The 19,642-nt window shown below is 43.4% G+C and overlaps 1 protein-coding gene across 1 annotated transcript in view; it reads left to right on the top strand.

Moving 5' to 3' along the window:
• Nucleotides 1–19,642, top strand: part of arhgef39 (Rho guanine nucleotide exchange factor (GEF) 39) — a gene marked incomplete at its 5' end in the record, with an annotated part of 125,960 nt that overhangs the window by 92,445 nt on the left and 13,873 nt on the right. Inside the window, one exon of the mRNA XM_084330962.1 lies at nt 15,725–15,813. Coding sequence (XP_084187088.1) covers nt 15,725–15,813 — 89 coding nt within the window. The remainder of the gene's footprint in view (nt 1–15,724; nt 15,814–19,642) is intronic.

Raw genomic sequence — 19,642 nt, 5'->3', positions numbered from 1 at the left:
CCCCTACTTCCTCAGTCTCCCCCTTCTCTCTCTCTCCTTTCTCCACTCCTCTTCTTCTGCGTATTTCTCTCAGTCTGCAGCCCCCCCCCCCCTAATACCCCCTCACTACTTTAATATTTCTCCCCGTCCCTGACAGATTCTCTTTGATGTATAAATAATCAAGCTAAATTATGTGTCTAGAGGAGCGCCGTGCTTCTCTGGCGCTCTTATTATACAAAGTAATTTCTACCTAAGAGGGTCAGATTTCCTGACAAATCCCTAATTACCGCGTCGCAATAGAAGTGGAATCTATTTGTGCATAAATCAACCCATCGCCGTCACCCCCCAAGTGGCGAGCGCCGAACATCGCGCCGCCTGCCCACATTTCTTCTTTCTTCTCCTCTCCGACCTCTCGTTCAGTGAACTCTGTAATTAGATAATACTTTCTGATGCTTCTACATTTGAAATCTTAATCCATTTGATGCATAATGAGAGACACCTCCTCTCTCTCTCTCTATCTCTCTCTCTCCTTTAAAAGCAACATTATTATTGTTTTTACCTTGTAAACTCTTCCTCTCTCTGAACATTATTATATACTTATTTTACCTTGTAAACGTCCTTTTCTTCCATTAAAGTCGTGACCAAACAAGAGATGAGAATGATGATGTCATCGCTGTGGCTAAGGTTTTTTTTTTTTATCTCTTTTCTTTATTCTATCTATCCTCAGTGTTTGCCGGGACGGAGGTTTAAAAGTGAATCTATCATCTATGGCCTAAAAGGTCGTCTAATAAGGTCTAAAAGGCCTCATTTCTATCCTCGCTAATGGCTTTTCTTTTTCCATCCTGTAATTATTCTGGACTAAGGAGGCTTCTCTTTTGTCCGGCGTTCTCGGACGGCTCCCGCGTCAGCAGCCCGTTTGACGTGCGTTCCGAGGGCGAAGTCTCCTGTTTTGCAGATGAGATGATAATTACTGTTTACTCTGAGAGAGGAGGACAAGGTCCCTGGTATGAACCCTCCACCGCATCTCTCCATGCGTCCCTCCACCGTGTCTCATGTCTCGCTCAGGTTGGGATTTATTTCCACCCCGTTCTCACCTAAGGTGCTTTTTAACATTTGTACCCCCTTTATGGTCTCCGCGGGGAAAGAAATCCCAACCTGAGTGTGACAGGAGAGCAAAATGGCCGCCGTGTCAATATCGTTCTTCACTTCTTCCTCCCCTTCTTATTCTTATCAGTCTTCTTTTTCTTCTTCTCTATTTTCTTCTTTTTCTTCTCCGTCTTCTTTTTCTCCATATTTTTCTTTTTTTTTCTCCTTTCTCCATCTTCTTTTTCTTCTTTTTTATTCATCTTCTTTTTCCTCCTTTTTCTTCTTTTTCTTCTTTGTTTTCTTCTTATCAGTCTTCTTTTTCTTCATCCTCTTCTTTTTCTTCTCCTCCTTTTTCTTCATCTTTTTCTACTTTTCTTCTTCCTCTCCTTCTTCTTCTTCTCTTTCTCCTTCTGCGGCAGCATATAGAACAGTTGAAACTGTCTTCTGCAGCTGTCCTCCATGTCTGCCTCAGCAGTCGCCATGTTGAACAGTCTACTTAACTCGTGCCTCTTATCTCACGGCGGCTCTTTTCGCGTCACACGGAGAGACAGAGTCATCCGTCCTCAATGTCAGGTGGATAAATGGCTCTGAAGTGGCACAGTTAACTTTTAACCATTTGACATTCTGTCAGAGAAGAGAGAAGGGGGAAAAAAAGGTTTCTAACTAGATTTGGCCTGCCCTCTAGTGGTGGGACGATGTTACTGCCATACAGGCTTTGTGTTGACTGAAGTGAAGGTGTGGGTGACCAACCAATACTTATGTCTACATTAAGAGGGTAGGATGACTTGATATTATTCATTTCTCAACAGGTATTATTGCTACACATAGTTGGAACAAACATCCCGGAAGATCTCAGATTTGCCAAAAAAGAAAAAAAAAACATGTGTTCACCATTGTCTCTTAATTTAAATTGTGTTACTTTGAGTGTAGATAATTACACTTAAACATTTGTAATGCTCTTCATGATCTCCATTGATCTATTTTATGTAAAACACTTTCTGTGTATGAAATGTACTGAATACAAAAGGGTAGGTGTTGGTTAACTAAGATATTTAGGCTACCTTCACAAGGGGTCGTTTGGGTGAGTGTAGGACAGGGTCGGAGGTCAGTGCTGGTAGTGTAGTGGGGCGACATTGACTCAGGAGGTTGAGCAGTTGTCTGGTAATCCGGAGGTTCCCGGTTCGATTTTTCCAGCTCCTCCCGGCAAAGTGTCGAAGTGTCCTTGAGCAAGACACCTATCCCTAACTGCTCCCGATGAGCAGGTTGGCACCTTGCATGGTTGCCTCCACCGTTGGTGTGTGAGTGAATGGGTCAAATGTGAGGAACAAATTGTAAAGCGCAAAAGGATAAAAGCACTATATAAAATGTAGTCCATTTAGGTCAGAGATCAGTGCTGGTAGTGTGGGTGAGTGTTGGACAGGGTCAGAGGTCAGTGCTGGTAGTGTAGGACAGGGTCAGAGGTCAGTGCTGGTAGTGTAGGTGAGTGTAGGCAGGGAGCGAAATTAACTTTTTGACTCACCGGCCAGTGGCGGGTAGATGGGAAGAGTCTACCCGCCAAGCATATTTCTTACCTACCAAAATTTTTTTGATTAAAAAAAAATATATATATATTTTATATAAAAAAAAATGTTTTAATAAAATATATATTATATAATCATACTTGTAGTTGTATTATCTGCGAGACATTGCCACCACGCAATAAGTCAAAATGCTTGCTATCTGCAAACAGCTCCACTGTCTGTGTGTATACTTGAGTAGCCTCCAGCTCCAGCAAGGATTCTCCGGCCCTGCAGCTAGACCCTATATTCAGCTAGACCCTACATTCAGCATGCAAGGATTCTCCGGCGATGCAGCTGGACCCTATTTATAACGTTACTGTTCTTTTGTCAAATCACATTCAACATGCCCTCAGCTAGAATACGCATTCAATCAATGTTATAAGACATTGATATCAGGAGCTATCTGTAGCTACTGCTAGCCCGGTAGATAACGTTAAGACAATTTAGTTTACTGGGACAGATGGATCAACGTGAGCTAGCTAAGCTAGCTAACGAGGGAACGGAGGTATTATGCACTCGAGTAGACTATTGCTGGAGCATTTGTTGATATCAGCAGCTATCAGTAGCTAGCCAGCTAGATACTGTTAGACAATGCCTCGTCATGTATTAAACTAAAAGTGAATAGTTGACTGGGTCATTGTTTAAACAGTAACGTTAGCTCTTGGAGGTCCGATATAGACTAGAGCAGACGGAAGTAAACAAGCCAAATGATAGCTTCCGATTGGTCATTTGCTTTTTTTTCTCATGAAACCAGTCACGTCACTCTACTGTGATTGGACCGTTGACTTGAGTGCGATGTGGGACTTGTAGTTTTTTAACGATCTTGCGGCGGAGAAAAAAAAGACGAGCGGCTATAATCTGTACTCGCACAAGAGTATCGTTATGAACTACACGTCTACACGCCACACGGCGGGCAGCCCTCTAAGTGTCATGCGCCAAAGGTAAAAACAGACCGCCCCTGGCGGGCGGCGGGCTTTCGTTTCGGTCCCTGAGTGTAGGACAGGGTCAGAGGTCAGTGCTGGTAGTGTAGGTGAGTGTAGGACAGGGTCAGAGGTCAGTGCTGGTAGTGTAGGTGAGTGTAGGACAGGGTCAGAGGTCAGTGCTGGTAGTGTAGGTGAGTGTAGGACAGGGTCAGAGGTCAGTGTAGGTGAGTGTAGGACAGGGTCAGAGGTCAGTGCTGGTAGTGTAGGTGAGTGTAGGACAGGGTCAGAGGTCAGTGCTGGTAGTGTAGGTGAGTGTAGGACAGGGTCAGAGGTCAGTGCTAATAATAATCATTTCTTAGATTTAAATAGCACCTTTCAGGGAACCCAAGGCGCTTAACAGAAGAGGGGGACAAACTAAGGGGAAGGAAATCGGAGGGACGGTTGGGTAAAGGAGGGACGTCGGAGTCATTAATACATTTGGTGAAGAGGTGAGATTTGAGTTGTGGTTTGAAGGAGTCCAGGGCCCTCATTTATCAATGGTGCGTACGCACAGATATGTGCATAACCCGTGCGTACGATAATTTCTAAGCAAAGTGTGGGACTTATCAATTTGAACGTGTGCTTGACTTTGTGCGTATATTTACGCACAGCTCCGACCGTGCGTACCTGGTGCCCGGTGGTAGAATATGAAGACTGCAGTCTGCAACGCGGAAATAAGCTTCCGTGCATTAGTTTCAACACTGGCGTGTTCTGTATGACCCGTAATTCATTATAGTTCATTGTAAAATAGCCACAGTAGTGTAATTATTGTCAAACCCTATAAATATAGCATTTGGAATAGGTCTTTCTTTCCGAATGAATGCAGCTAGGGTTATCGGAATATACGGGGTGCACTGACTGGGCTCCGCGGGGAACTGTTTTCAGAGATAGCAGATAGGAATGAATGAATGAGGGGCAGTCTAATTGCCGAGAGAACATAATATTAACTAGAGTCCGCTATACCCGAGACACCTCCTTCATTTGTACCGCAATTTGAGACCGAAATTGGAGCGTGGAACAAAACGCAAATGCCATCCTCATGCACATTCAAGTCAGTCTCCATCCTCGGGTGTTTGTTCACCGGCATGGTCCATCGTGATATTGGAGATGGATCGAGCAATAGACTGTTACTGTACCACCCATGTAGCTGTCAAAGCTCCATCACAAATGCAGTTATGTGAATAGAAAGGGATTCCACTCAGTGATGCGCATTTGCCTGATACATGTCGTTGCTGCATGCCGGGAGGAAGGCGATGTTTTCAATTCATTAAATAAAACGGATACTTTCTGCAAGGGTTTACTGACTGTCATACAAATAATCAACCAACTACATACTGTAACTTTTCAGTGCACATTTTTATTTACATTGTGACAACAGCCTTGTGAGCTCCCGCACACAGACATGATGGAGTTCAAGTTTGTATTGATCACATATAGGCAGGCTACACATGGCGTAGGCTACATGGCAGTGAGATTCATTGTTCTTGTATGCTCTCGTATTATTGTTTATATAGGCTACCTAATACCGACATCAAAATAGATTGTATGCCTCTACAAATCACATGCAGGTAGAAAATTGACGGAGAACTTTAATCCCTGGGTATTAATCAAACGAAACGAAGAAAAGGCATATTCCAGCATGGTTATTAATGACACCAATGGCAAACAGTGGTTAACGGTCTTTATTATTAGTGTTTGCGCTGCCCAGGCAGCAATGGTCTTTAGGAAGTTAATATATATCATATCCGACATCACCGTACGTGTACATGTCTGTCAGTCTGTCGCATATTTCTCCCATAACACGCTTCGCTCGGCTTAGTCCACTTTTCCACATTTCATGGGGGTGGTCCATTACCATATATGGTTAATTACGGGCGGTGCTATATGCAAATACTAAAAAAAACGCGTACGACTACGAGCGAGGAGTGTAAAACAAATGGTATTTATCAACACGGAGTGTGCGTACGACCCGTGTACGCACGTGTGATAAATCCCGATTTTTCTGTGCGTACACACGTTCTAAATTCTGTGCTTTTTCTGTGCGTACACGCATTCTAAATTCTGTGCTTAAGAACGAAAATGGAACACTTTCTAAGAATTGTTGATAAATGAGGGCCCAGGGATGTAGCGTTGCGGATGTCTGGAGGGAGGGAGGTAGTTCCAGAGGGTGGGTGCGGCAACAGAGAAGGCTCTGGAACCGACAGTGTGCAGGTTGGTGGTGGGGATGGAGAGGAGACCAGAGTCAGAGGACCGCAGCCTCCGGTGGTGGGATATAGGGTTGGAGGAGGTCAGTTAGGTACCGGGGGGCAAGGGAGTGAAGGGATTTGTAGGTGATGAGGAGGATCTTAAAGTCGATGCGAGATTTTACTGGAAGACAGTGGATGTGGTGCCAGGGCTTGGTGCGGGTGAGAACCCTAGCAGCTGAGTTTTGGACATATTGCAGCCTGTTCAGGGCATTGCTGGGTAGCCCTGCAAAGGACTGCATTCGAGTAGTCCAGGCGGAGTGTCTCTGATACGGAGTCAGGGGGAGATGGCCAAGTCTGGATATGTTGGAAAAAAGCTGATTTGGTTATTGATTTAACTGAATGAACTTAAATGAAATGAGAGGGTGGAGTCCAGTAAGGCGGCACATATCGATATATTTGCATATGTGTAATGTTTAAATACCTTTTATAGCAGTGTTTCTCAACTGGTGGGTCGCAACCCAAAAGTGGGTCGCGGGGCCATTTTGAGTGGGTCGCGGATGTGAAAAAAAATATATATATATTTTTTAATATTTTTTTTGCACTACCTATCTTTGTCAAAGTGGCTTCTCAGCTCTGGTCCTGCTGAAGACAAAGCAGAGAAACAGATTGGACATTGAGCATGACCTCAGAGTTTCTTTCATCACCCCAGACTTTGAGACTCTTGTCAGGAGCAAACAACATCCCCAGTTACCCCATTAGTTCCCTGGGATGTTAAGCTAAGAAGTCTGCTAAGAAGCATATATTATTTATTATTATTATTATTATTATTATTATTATTTTATTTCATTGTGTTTAACTTTTTAGCCCTAGTTGCACTTTTGTTGCAACCCCAGTTAACCCATTAGTTCCCCCAAACTTAGGTCTGTTATGTTAAGCTAAGAAGTCTGCTAAGAAGCATATTATTTATTATTATTTTATTTCATTGGGTTTTTAGCCCTAGTTGCACTTTTGTTGCACTTTTTTGTGTTTATTTCATGTTTTTAACAGTGCATGAAAGATTGTGTATTACTGCAAAAAAAATTGAAATAAATCATAGTGGTTAAAAGATTTGGGTTGCGACTTAATGACAAAGGAAAATGTTGGGTCCCGAGGCTAGACCAGTTGAGAACCACTGCCTTATAATATATTGATTGATTGATTGAAAACTTTATTAACAGATTACAGAATGGGTACAGTACAGCTCAATACACACAATTGTTAAGGGGATGCAGACCAGAGAAAGACTTTCGTCTTGTTTACATCAGGGTCCCCCATTTTCAATTAATCAGGACATATATGACATACATGACAGACAGTACTGCTACATCTATACATTTATGACATACCAGATTTGCAAATACAGTACGGTTTGTGATACAAAAAGAGTCCAGAAAAGAGAGTATATACATTTGACATAAAAACTGTACATTGGGAGAGGTTGGGTGGGTGGGTGGGGACGGGGCTGTACATTGGAGGTGGTTGGGTGGTGGTTGGGGTTGGGTAGGAGGGGTTGGTGGGGAACACTGTACAACTGTACAAGCAAAACTACATTGGAATATTGACAACCATACTTGGTCATTTACTGTACATTGGAGGGGTTGGGTGGGGGGGGGGTGGGTGGGGAACACTGTACAAGCAAAACTGTACATTGGAATATTGACAACCATACTTGGTCATTTACTGTACATTGGAGGGGGTTGGGTTAGGACATTTACAGGGGCCAGTTTCGAATTGCAGTCTCCCGTAGGTGTTCTTTGACAGTGGTTTTGAAAGTGGGTAGTGATTCACATTCCTTTACAGCTTTGGGTAGGGCGTTCCACATTGATGTGGCATAATTGCAAAACGTGTTTAGTCCCTTGTTTGAGCCGAATCTGGGTGATCGTGGTATTCACTGACCTTTGGGAAGTATTTTGACATGTACATGGGTACATGCCGTGTAGTGTATCTTGTAGACCAGGCCCATTGCAAGTTGCTGTACTCTGTCGTCTACTCTAAGCCATCCTAGGTTGTCAAAGTGGGCAGGGGTGAGGTGGGTTCTAGGAGTAAGGTCAAGCAGTAGTCTGACCAGTTTGTTTTGAGATGTTTGTAATTTAGTTTTTAGCGCCTTTGAGGTGCTTTGGTACCATGAGGTGCAAGCATAGTCGTAGTACCCTTGAATGAGTGCTCCTGCCAGAGTCTTCAGGGTAATCTTGTTTACCAGAGAGGAGATCCGGTACAAGAATCGAGTTCGTTGGTTGACTTTTTTTATTACATTGGATGCCATTTTGTCACAGGAAAGATTAGCCTCTAGGATGGAACCCAGGTAGGTAATTTCATCTTTCCTTGTGACAATATTGTCACCCACTGTAACTGAGAAGCCTTCGGTCTTGCTGAATTTGTTATTTGAACCCAAGAGAATTGACTCTGTTTTGCCTAGTTCCGAGCTGAGGGTTTTTTCAACCTGTAACTTGTTCTTGTCCGAGACCAGCAGGGCTGAGTCGTCTGCGAACAAGAACAAGTTGCAGTCACAAGCTGACGACATGTCATTTGCATAAATTAGGAACAGTAGCGGTCCTAGTATGCTGCCTTGTGGAACACCACAGCTCACTGTGAGGGGGGGGGGGGGGGGTAGGGTACCGTTTACCTCCACCATCTGTTCTCTCCCTTCCAGGTAGGATTGCATCCAGCTCACTGATGGACTATCAAAACCAATTGCTTTTAGCTTGTCAATCAGAATGGAGTGATTGACAGTGTCGAAGGCTTTTTGTAGGTTCAGCATGACCATGCCGCAGTATTTGCCCGCGTCCACCTCTTGTTTGATGTGGTCGTTCAAATAGAGAAGGCATGTGTCAGTGGAGTGGGATGTTCTGAAACCAGATTGGAATTCGTAGATTCGATTTTTTTCCGCCAGGTACTTTTCGACCTGTTCGTAGACTATTTTTTCCATGACTTTCGAGATGGAGGTAAGAATAGAAACAGGGCGGTAGTTGCCTGGGTCTAATTTACTGCCCTTTTTGTGCAGAGGGGTCACTCTCGCAATTTTGAAGTCCTTGGGGACGTGTCCCTGTTTTATGGAGAGGTTTATTATGTGTGTGATGACTGGGGTGATGGTGGCAATATTCTAGGTCTTGTGGCATGTTTTAGTTAAAACATCCCCATTTCATGTAAATCCAGTTGAATTGCAACTCTGCATTCAATATGCAGTGCACTCCTCCATCACATCCAGAGACCACAGACTATAAAATGAGAAGGATCACTGTGGTAGTTTTGAATGGGGAAATCTGTAACACTAAAGATGGCGGCAACAACAAAGAATTGCTGCAAAATAAACATACATTTGTTGTTTAAATAGTAATACGTTTTATTTAAAAAAGATTATACTAATAATGAAAATATCGATATTTATCGATAATTTGGTCCCGATTTATCGATTCTTCCAAATGGCATATCGTCTCAGCCTTAGAGTCCAGTATGACACCCAGCAGGTCGCAGACCTCTGGGGAAGGTGGATGGAGCAGCCGTCAACTTCTAGGAGCAGATCTCCAACCTTTCCGGGGCAGTGACTGACTGACTGCTTGGCCACAACCATGAGCTCCGTCTTCTTGCTGTTCAGCTTCAGGCAGTTGGATGACAACTGTCTTGTTGACGAGGCGCTGTGGGGGGAGAGGAGTGGAGTGCTGGTAGTGTAGGACAGGGTCAGAGTTCAGTGTGGGTGAGTGTAGGACGGGGTCAGAGGTTAGTGATGATGTAGTATTCTCAGGATGTGTCATTTCCTGCCAATCATGGTGTGACATCATTAACACACCACTCGGATCATTCAACAATAACCACCTCCTGTTATTCCATCACAATCACCTGTCATTTGCCTACCAAGGTGTCTAGAACGACGATGATGTTGAATACTATGACTGCTATAGGAGGGTGATACTCAGAATACTGGAGGCTTCTTGAGGCCTATAACTCCAGGCCCGCTCCGCCATCTTAGCACCTTTCATCTAACACCTAAACCAGCTTCCTGTGTACAGTATGTACTCATCCATTGCCTACTCTGTGTCTAGGGTTCTAAAACTGTTTAATTTTTGACCCCTAAAACAAAGACTAAATGAAAGGTGAACTTTAGAATCAAGCTAACTAGTAAGAGTAGGTAAGGGATATGTATAGATATAGTATCTAACTATCTACAGATTATGTAAAAAGGATTATATGCAGGTATGTACAGACAGATGTATATATATATATATATATATACATCAGTGGCGAAGCGTACCGGAGTTAACCGGGCCTTCATAATATTATATATTATTAATATTATATTCCAAATAAAATAAGTCCCTCGATACTCCGTGCTGCTGCTGCTGACTTGAAATAAAATAGACAGTTCTGTGGGCAGTCGGCCCGACACTAAACAGCAGTCTGTTATAATCACATTTGTATGAGCTAACGAATTCCGTTATATTGGACATTTGTATTAATTATATCAAGCGAAGAATTGAGAAAGCAGAGAGAGACGGCAACATTATCGTGTGGTTCAACGTTGCGTGATCGCTAAAACCAATGCCGATCTCCGCCTCCCAGCGAGTTGTCATTATTAGACATGCATGGTGACTCAACAACGAAACAAATGTAACTATTTTAATACAATTCAAATTGTGCTTAGAGGGAAGTTACGGTATGCAAAGAAAGATCAAGTCAAGAATTACCAAATGAAACACACAGCAGCCCAGCCAATATTTCAAGACAGACATATATGTGTGGAAATAAAATGCGCAGCGGCAGATCAATATAATCAATATAAATTAATTTGTTTCACTCACCATTTTGACGTGGTTCACCTGAAGACGAAATCCATCCTCCTGTCCGTTTGGGTGAACTTTTCAATGACCCGGTCATACAGCTGATCAGTCCTTTTCAGATCCAGGAGCATTTCTTTTTCAATTGACATGGAGGATAATGCAGAGAGTCGGGCTTGTCCGGTTGTATTCCTCGCATATGTTTTAATGCGCTTGAGGGCAGAAAATGTCCTTTCCACGGTTGAGGTGGTGACAGGGATAGTTACAACTAAACACGTCAGTTTATATAGCTGCTTCATGCTTTCACTGAGTTTTTTTTGTTGAAGAAATAGAAGAAGGTCAGATGGGTCCTTTCCCTGAAAATCTGCCATAGAATACATGACACCAAGTTCGGTTTTCAGCCGTGGCAAGTCAAAACGCGGCCCGTAGCTGTCAGTCAGGCTTGTGAAAGCAGTTTCAGGGAACGTTTTCTTATAGATGGTGAACTGCGTGGGATCCAGAAGGGAAAGGAATGAAAGCTTTTCGTGATCTTTAAAACGAGTTGTCATTTGATTTAGAATATTGTCAATAATGCCATCATGCACCTTCTTGTAGTATGTACGTGGATCTCCGCACGCTCTGCGCCCAGGTGGCACACCGGTGGTGTTCACTGTCTCGTCATAGAGTTGCTCAAAACGTGGCCTCTGCTCCTCAATGCGAATGCAAAACTCGTCCACCCGAGCCAAACAAAACTGCATGTCAAATGACTTGCTCTGCAAAATGTCAAAAAGAACATCTGCATGGGAAAACATTTCGTAAAATGTTGAAATTAAAAAGCTAAATTCAAAGGTGCTCAAGTATGATATATGAGCATCAGCACCGCCTGTAGCAGTATCGTCAAATTCCTCGTGGTGGTCAACTATGTACTGGAACACGTCCTTAAGAGCATCTTTCTGTTCAAATACAGTGCAAACCAATCTTGATGTGAAATTCCACCTAGTTGGTGCAACTCGTGGCAGTCGCCTTTGACACATCTGGTCAAGCACTTGCGTACGTTTGGGCGATTTAGTAAAGAACGCGGCCATGGAAGACAGGTGTGAGAGGAAGATTTTGCATTCTTGAATTTTTTTTACACCTTGAGATAAAACTAAATTAAGGACATGTGCATAACAGTGTATGAAAAGCGCATCGGGGACCCTTTCCTTCACTTTGGCTTGGACACCGTTTAGTCCCGAGGCCATAACAGGTGCACCATCGTAACACTGCGCTACAAGTTTATCTGTGCATGCATATTCCTCCAAGAAATTAAGAGCCAGGGTTGCAACCTCTTCTGCTGTTTTGCCCCCCGACACATCCACATATTTAATGAACCTCTCTTTTACGCCACCGTCTGTTACATAACGAAGAACAATTGACAGCTGTGCAGCATTGCTCACATCGGACGTTTCATCCAGCATTAGAGCTACGCATGACGCGTTCCTTATTTCTTCTTTAATTTCGTCATTCATCACATCAGCAACAGCACTTATCAAATCGTTCTGTATTTGACTTGAGGTTCCAATAAATACCTTGGAAGTGGTCAGATGGTAGTGCAAAGCTGGATCATATTCTGCTAAAAATGACAAAAGCTCCAGGTAATTCCCCCGGTTCAAAGATGTTCCACTCTCATCATGGCCCCTGAAAGCCATCTCCTGTTTCCCTAGGAAAACCACGCAGTGTATGAGCCGTTTTAAAATATCCCGATTTTTTTTGACCTTTTCGTTGTGCATCGTTGTTTCTCTCCGTCTCTGTTCATCCAGCTGTAAATCAATCCTTGCGTCTCCAAATGTTTTCAGACTAATTGTTGCCTTAAGGTGACTTGCCGAGCCTTCATGCTTTTGTGCAGACTTTGTTAAACAGGTAAGGTTATCGAAGCCTCTAAAGTTCCACGCACCCTTGTCGGTCCCAAACAACAAACATTCCCAGCAGAAAAGCTTCTTCCGTGAAACCGAGCCAGTCATCCAGGGGTACCGTTCCCAATTACTAGCCTGGAAATGTCGCTCGTAACCAGCCTTTGATGCCTGGCTGATTTCCAGTCCTTCTGGGGTTGGGCGGCCTTTTTTGATAATGTCCATCTTTTCATTGAATGTTCTTCTTGAAAAGGGAACTGTTAATAAATCCGCAACAACATCGACGGTATCATTTGCTGCTGCCATGTTTCAGTTTGTCTCGTGTTGTCTTGCTTGATAGTTAACTAAGGTAGCAAGTTCCACGTTTGCCGTTTTGCGCTCTGATTGGCCGACGCAGCCAGACTCTAGAATACTTTGGCATCTAAAAGACTACGCCCATTGACTACAGCTCCAAATGTGATTGGCTGATCAAACTGTCACTCCACACCTGGGCTCCTGTTAAGGTTTATTGGGCAGGTCGAGCTAGAATACCCGATGGAGGAAAGTCTGCCCAGAGACTTGTGAAAAGAAATCTCCGATTGGCTGTTATTTTCTCCTGTACAAAAACGCTCTAATGCGCAGTGAATGGGTCGAAAACAACTATGGCGAGTGAAACAGTGCGGTTTTAACAGATTAGCGACACAAACTATTTTAATACATTTGATTAAAAAAAATAAAAAAATAAAAATAAAAAAAGGAATTTTTAAAATTCATATTTTCTTTCTTCTGAGGCTCACAGGGCCTTCTCTGAATACCTTGAAGGCCCTGAGAATTCGCCACTGATATATATATATATATATACACATGTGTGGTACTGTATACAGGTATAAAGACTATATGTTAGTAAGTTACACTGGCCAGCAGTGTAACTAGTAAGAGTAGGTAAGGTCTATGTACAGATATAGACATAGTATCTACAGATGTGTAGAAAGGATTATATGCAGGTATGTACAGACGGATGTGGATAGATTATTTCACACGGAAAAATAAACGATCTATGAAATATTTTCAGTCACACATGGAACTTGCAAAGAGACTCACAGCCCACGCAGCGGACGAACAATTGAGGGGTCAAGTCATGTTGGGGGTCGCGCATGACATTCAACTCTGTGGAAGAAACCAAAGAATGTTCGAGGTCAATGATAGAGGCCGCGCTGGAGAATAAGTCAAGATAAGAACTGGTTTGTGACGTCCGTACTCAACACAGCCAAGGACGGGACAGAATCAAACTGTCTGAAGATAAGATGGATGGCCTACACCTACACCTCTGGAACACCCCCCCACCCCACTCTGTCTGGAGACAGACCCTCACCTACACATCTGGAACACCCCCCCCCCACCCCACTCTGTCTGGAGACAGACCCACACCTACACCTCTGGAACACCCCCCCACCCTACTCTGTCTGGAGACAGACCCACACCTACACCTCTGGAACACCCCCCCACCCCACTCTGTCTGGAGACAGACCCACACCTACACCTCTGGAACACCCCCCCACCCCACTCTGTCTGGAGACAGACCCACACCTACACCTCTGGAACACCCCCCCCCACCCCACTCTCTGGAGACAGACCCTCATCTGCACCTTTGTTTACGCTGTGTTTATTTGTTTCATATTTCTATATTCAAGAGTTAATTAAATTGTTTACACACTGTTTATTTTTCTCATATGTTTGCTGTTTGCTGTTTTTAACATGTCTGTAAAGTACTTTGTAACTTTGTTTGGAAAATAATTAAATAGAAATAAAATTAATTAATTCAAAATTCATATGTTCAGAGTTAATTACATTGTTTACACTGTTTACCTTTCCTCATATTTCTATATTCAGAGTTAATTATATTGTTTACACTGTTTACTTTCCTCATATTTCTATATTCAGAGTTAATTACATTGTTTACACTGTTTATTTTCTTCTATATATTTTATTGCCTATATTTATGTCTTTCTACTATTACCCTGCCCATACCTGTACCTCCCCCCTCCCCCATGCTGCTATGATGCCTGAATTTCCCCCAAGGGGATCAATAAAGGAATAATCTTATCTTCTCTAGTCCTCATTCCAGAAGTTTGTTCCCTCCATCTACTCCAATTAAAACAACATCCTTTAAATTAACCTCAAATGAACCACCAAGAATATCAATGGCCTTGAAAAACCTTTATCGTTTAAACCCTAGTACAAATCGTTCTCCCTGTCTCTCTCTCTCTCACGTTTGCCCCTCCTAATTCTACTCTCTTTCTCTCTCTCGCTCGTTTGCCCATCCTAATTCTACTCTCTTTCTCTCTCTCGCTCGTTTGCCCCTCCTAATTCTACTCTCTTTCTCTCTTGCTCGTTTGCCCATCCTAATTAGACTCTCTTTCTCTCTCTCGCTCGTTTGCCCATCCTAATTCTACTCTCTCTCTCACTCGCTCGTTTGCCCATCCTATACTCTCTTTCTCTCTCTCGCTTGTTTGCCCATCCTAATTCTACTCTTTCTCTCTCGTTTTCCCATCCTAATTCTACTCTCTCTTTCTCTCTCTCGCTCGTTTGCCCATCCTAATTCTACTCTCTCTCTCGCTCGCTCGTTTGCCCATCCTAATTCTACTCTCTTTCTCTCTCGCTCGCTTGTTTGCCCATCCTAATTCTACTCTCTTTCTCTCTCGCTCGCTCGTTTGCCCATCCTAATTCTACTCTCTTTCTCTCTCGCTCGCTTGTTTGCCCATCCTAATTCTACTCTCTTTCTCTCTCGCTCGCTCGTTTGCCCATCTCAATTCTACTCTCTTTCTCTCTCGCTCGCTCGTTTGCCCATCCTAATTGGTAGATGGTAAATGGCTGCTTTTTTATATAGCGCTTTTATCCAAAGCGCTTTACAATTTGTTACTCACATTTTACCCATTTACTCACACATTCACACACCGATGGCGGAGGCGACCATGCAAGGTGCCAACCTGCTCATCGGGAGGGGTTAAGTGTCTTGCTCAAGGACACATCGACACGATGCCCGGGAGGGGCGGGAATCGAACCGGAAGCCTCCGGATTGCCAGACGACTGCTCTACCTCTCTCCTTCCTTAAAAAAAGAAAATTATATGTTTTGTTTTACCTTGTATACTCTTTCCCTCTCTCTCTCTCTCTCTCTCTCTCTCTCTCTCTCTCTCTCTCTCTCTCTCTCTCTCTCTCTCTCTCTCTCTCTCTCTCTCTCTCTCTCTCTCTCTCTCTCTCTCTCTCTCTCTCTCTCTCTCTCTCTCTCTCTCTCACAGCTGACCTTCCCGCAGGCCAAGCTGCTGTTGATGTCGAGCGACCAGGAGGACCTGAACGACTGGCACCAGAGCCTCTCTGAGGCCATCAGGTACGTCCAGCCTCAGCAGAGGTGACGCTCTGCCACACCGCATCACACCAGAGAGGAGCTTAATTTTAGGATAATTTCAATAGAATAGAAAGTACTTTATTGATCCCGAGGGAAATTCAGCACTGCAGATCGCTCACAATAAACATTTTGACAGTCAAAAATCTAAAATAAGAATAAAAATACAGTCAATAATATACATTCTAAAATATACAGTAAGATGTACAGTAAAAACGTTTTTAAAAGTAGATATAAAGTGTCCAGGAAGATCAGAGTTTATACTGTTACTCTGTGCTCGGTGTGCTAAATCATATTTAATTTTGTTGACTTTACTTGACTTGGGAGGGTTTGGGAATGAGTAACACTGCCAACTGAAAAAAAAAAACTTTAAAGTTCTTTTGACTATCCAGCTATATCCTTTTTCTCTAAAAACAGAGCGAGATTGAACTCTGAAACTTTGTCACAAGATAAAACAGATATTGAGAAGTAAAATGTCTCTTTGAAAATAATTGTAGTTACCGCGGTTACTGTAGCTTCTGCAGGGCAGTGTAGGACATTTCATCTGTACACTGTGGCTGTTCATGCTCAGTCTCATCCATCATCCACACATGCAGCTCTATACATCAGCCGATCCTGTCATCAGCACGCACATCATCCACACATGCAGCTCTATAAGTCAGCTGAGCTGAGCCTGTCATCAGCACGCACATCATCTACACATGCAGCTCTATAAGTCAGCTGAGCTGAGCCTGTCATCAGCACGCACATCATCCACACATGCAGCTCTATACATCAGCTGAGCTGAGCCTGTCATCCACACGCACATCATCCACACATGCAGCTCTATACATCAGCTGAGCTGAGCCTGTCATCCACACGCACATCATCCACACATGCAGCTCTATACATCAGCCGAGCCTGTCATCCAGACACCCTCGACTCCCAGGCATCGATTAAGCTCAGCCCGGCCCCCCTCCCACCAGGTCTACCGATGTCGGTAACCATAGACCCCCCCCCCCCTCCCCTCCCTGTATTCCATACTGAGGTGCCAGGAGGAGGAGAAGGAGAGAGGGCGGGGGGGGGGGGGGTCCTCTAAGCACTGGGGGCCCCAGCCAGGCTTCGTTTCTTTTTTTTTTTTGTGAGGGGCAACGACCTCCACCCCCCTACCCAGGCCTCACGCCACCTGGCCCAGGCTAATTAGTTTATGGCTCTGTCAGTGGGAGGAGGCTGTCACGCAGACGGCCACGCTGGGGGGGGGATCAGTCTGCCTGGCCCTCCTCGGAGCTCCGGGGAGGGTAATTAGCCGCGGTGGAGGTCTGGGGAGAGGCCAGCCCGAGAGGGAACAGGGGTCATCAGGACTGAGACGGTTAGACGCGAGGGCCTGGGAGGGTGAGGGGGTGGATGTGGGTGGGTGGTTGTGCGCACACACGCGCATGCGTTCGCAAGTTTGTAGTAAAAATAAATGTGTTTGTTTATTTGACAGGGACAATGCACAATAAATATATTGCACCACATATATATAAACTAAGGCTGTCAATCGATTCAAATATTTAATCTGATTAATCGCATGATTGTCCATAGTTAACTCGCGATTAATCGCAAATGAATCGCATATTTTGTATCTGTTCTAAATCTACCTTAAACGGATATTTTTCAAGTTTTAATACTCTTATCAACATGAGTCAACAAATGCTTGCTTTATGCAGCCATTTAACACAAAAGGATGACCCGCATGCATTGCAAATTTGCATTAAATTCAAAACAGTGTGATGCACAAAATAACTTAAAAGAAAATAATCATTTGAAACAAATAATCATTTGAAATGATGAATAAAGTGTGCATGAAATAATGGGGGAAAGAAAATGTTAGGAACTTGTTACATTCACCCACACAAGGGCTGAGGACCTCTCTCTCTCACACACACACACTCACAACTCTCTTTCTATCTTGTCCCTTCCTCATATATATATATTTTTTTACGTTAATCTTGCGTTAAAAGAAATAGTGGCGGGGCGCCCTCGTGGCGCATACCATAGTGCCTCGCGCACCTACGCGGCCGACCCGGGTTCGATCCCAGCTCCCGTCGTTATTTGTCGCATGTCTTCCCCACCTCTCCTCCCGTTCGCCCTCTCCTCTGTCGGTCCTGCGTGACCAATAAAGCTGTAAAAATGCAAAAAAAAAAAAAAAAAAGTGGCGTTAAAATAATTGTGCGTTAAAGCATTAATAACGCGTTAACTTTGACAGCATTTTGACAGTATAAACACATTCTTATCTCTGGTACCTGGGCGGGAGTTGTCAGTGACTCACAGCGTTTCGTTTGCGCGGCATATGTGTGCGCGCGTGTGCTCGCCTGGCTCAATCGTTTGTGTTTAGACGTGCCTACATATGTGCACATGTGTATTTTTATCTGTACACAAACGTGTCCGTACGTGTACGTAAACGCTTGTGTGTGTGCATGTTTTTGCATGCGTACACATTCACGAGTGCGTTGGTGTTTGCGCGCGCACATACATGCACATGTACTGTACATGCATGCAGTTGTGTGCAGTATGTGTGTGTATACAGGTGTGTGCATGATGTATTTCTACTATCTGTGTCTGCATGCTTACATGTGTACGTGTGTGTGGGTGTGTTCGTGCACGCTCATGCACGCCCACGGCTGAACCGAACTATTGATTTGAAAGCAGCCGACGCAGCTGGCTGCTTGTCTCTCAATCTATTGGATTTTGCCACCGATGATCATCAGAAATTCAACCCTTATCGCTTTCCTTTACAAACCGGTGTAGGATTTCATCACGACGTTCTCTTTATTGTTTCTGGATGAGAAATACGATCCCTTCCTTTTTTAATACGCCTCCGTTGTTGTTTACCGGTTATCTTACCGTCAACGACTATTAGCGAGCGAGGTGGAGACGCGGGCTTTTAATAATCACCACATAAACCTAAGCACTGGAGAGGGAGAGCGAGGGAGAGAGAGAACGAACCTTCACTGTAGTTTTTTTCAGCACAGAGTGGTGATAGGAAAAAGATAATTACCTCCTCACAAACTCATATTTTCCGGACATAAACAACTACACCAACACACACCTACACACGGCCCAGCCAGGGGACTCAATCAGTGCGCGGATCGATGCGCTCGGTGACATGAGGTGAACGGGTAAGGCTCCCTCCTCCTCCTCTCCAACTAGAGCAGAGAGAAGGGGCTTCTGGGAAGCGGTAGGAGGCCCTGGCCACTGCCGATCTCAGCCAGCAGTACAGACAGCTCAGGTGTATATTATACACTGTTGTCGGGTGAAAATCAGTCTCTGCTCAACTCTTTTTCTTTTCTTTCTTTCTTTTTTCTGTTCTTTCTTTCTTTCTTTCTTTCTTTCTTTCTTTCTTTCTTTTCTTTCTTTCATTTCTTTCATTCTTTATGTTCTTTATTTCATTCTTTCTTTTATTTATTTAATTATTTCTGTTCTTTATTTCATTCTTTCTTCTTCTTTCATTCTTTATTGAATTCGTTCTTATTTCTTTCATTCTTTCTTTTCTTTCATTATTTCTTTTCTTTATTTCTGTTCTTTATTTTATTTTTCTTTATTTCATTATTTCTTTTTTTTATTTCATTATTTCTGTTCTTTATTTCATTCTTTCTTTTCTTCTTTCTTTCATTCTTTCTTATTTATTTCATCCATTCTTTTCTTTCTTTCATTCTTTCTTTTCTTTTAATTTTTTCTTTTCTTTATTTCATTCTTTGTTTTCTTTATTTCATTAATTTATTTGTATCCCTTCTTTTCTTTATTTCATTATTTCTTGTATAGTTGGTTTAAAAAACATACAAGTGAAAATAAA

The sequence above is a fragment of the Notolepis coatsorum genome (genome assembly GCF_963971535.1).
Source record: "Notolepis coatsorum genome assembly, chromosome: 15".
Taxonomy (NCBI): Eukaryota; Metazoa; Chordata; class Actinopteri; order Aulopiformes; family Paralepididae; genus Notolepis; species Notolepis coatsorum.
This window is presented reverse-complemented; position numbering and strand designations above follow the sequence as displayed.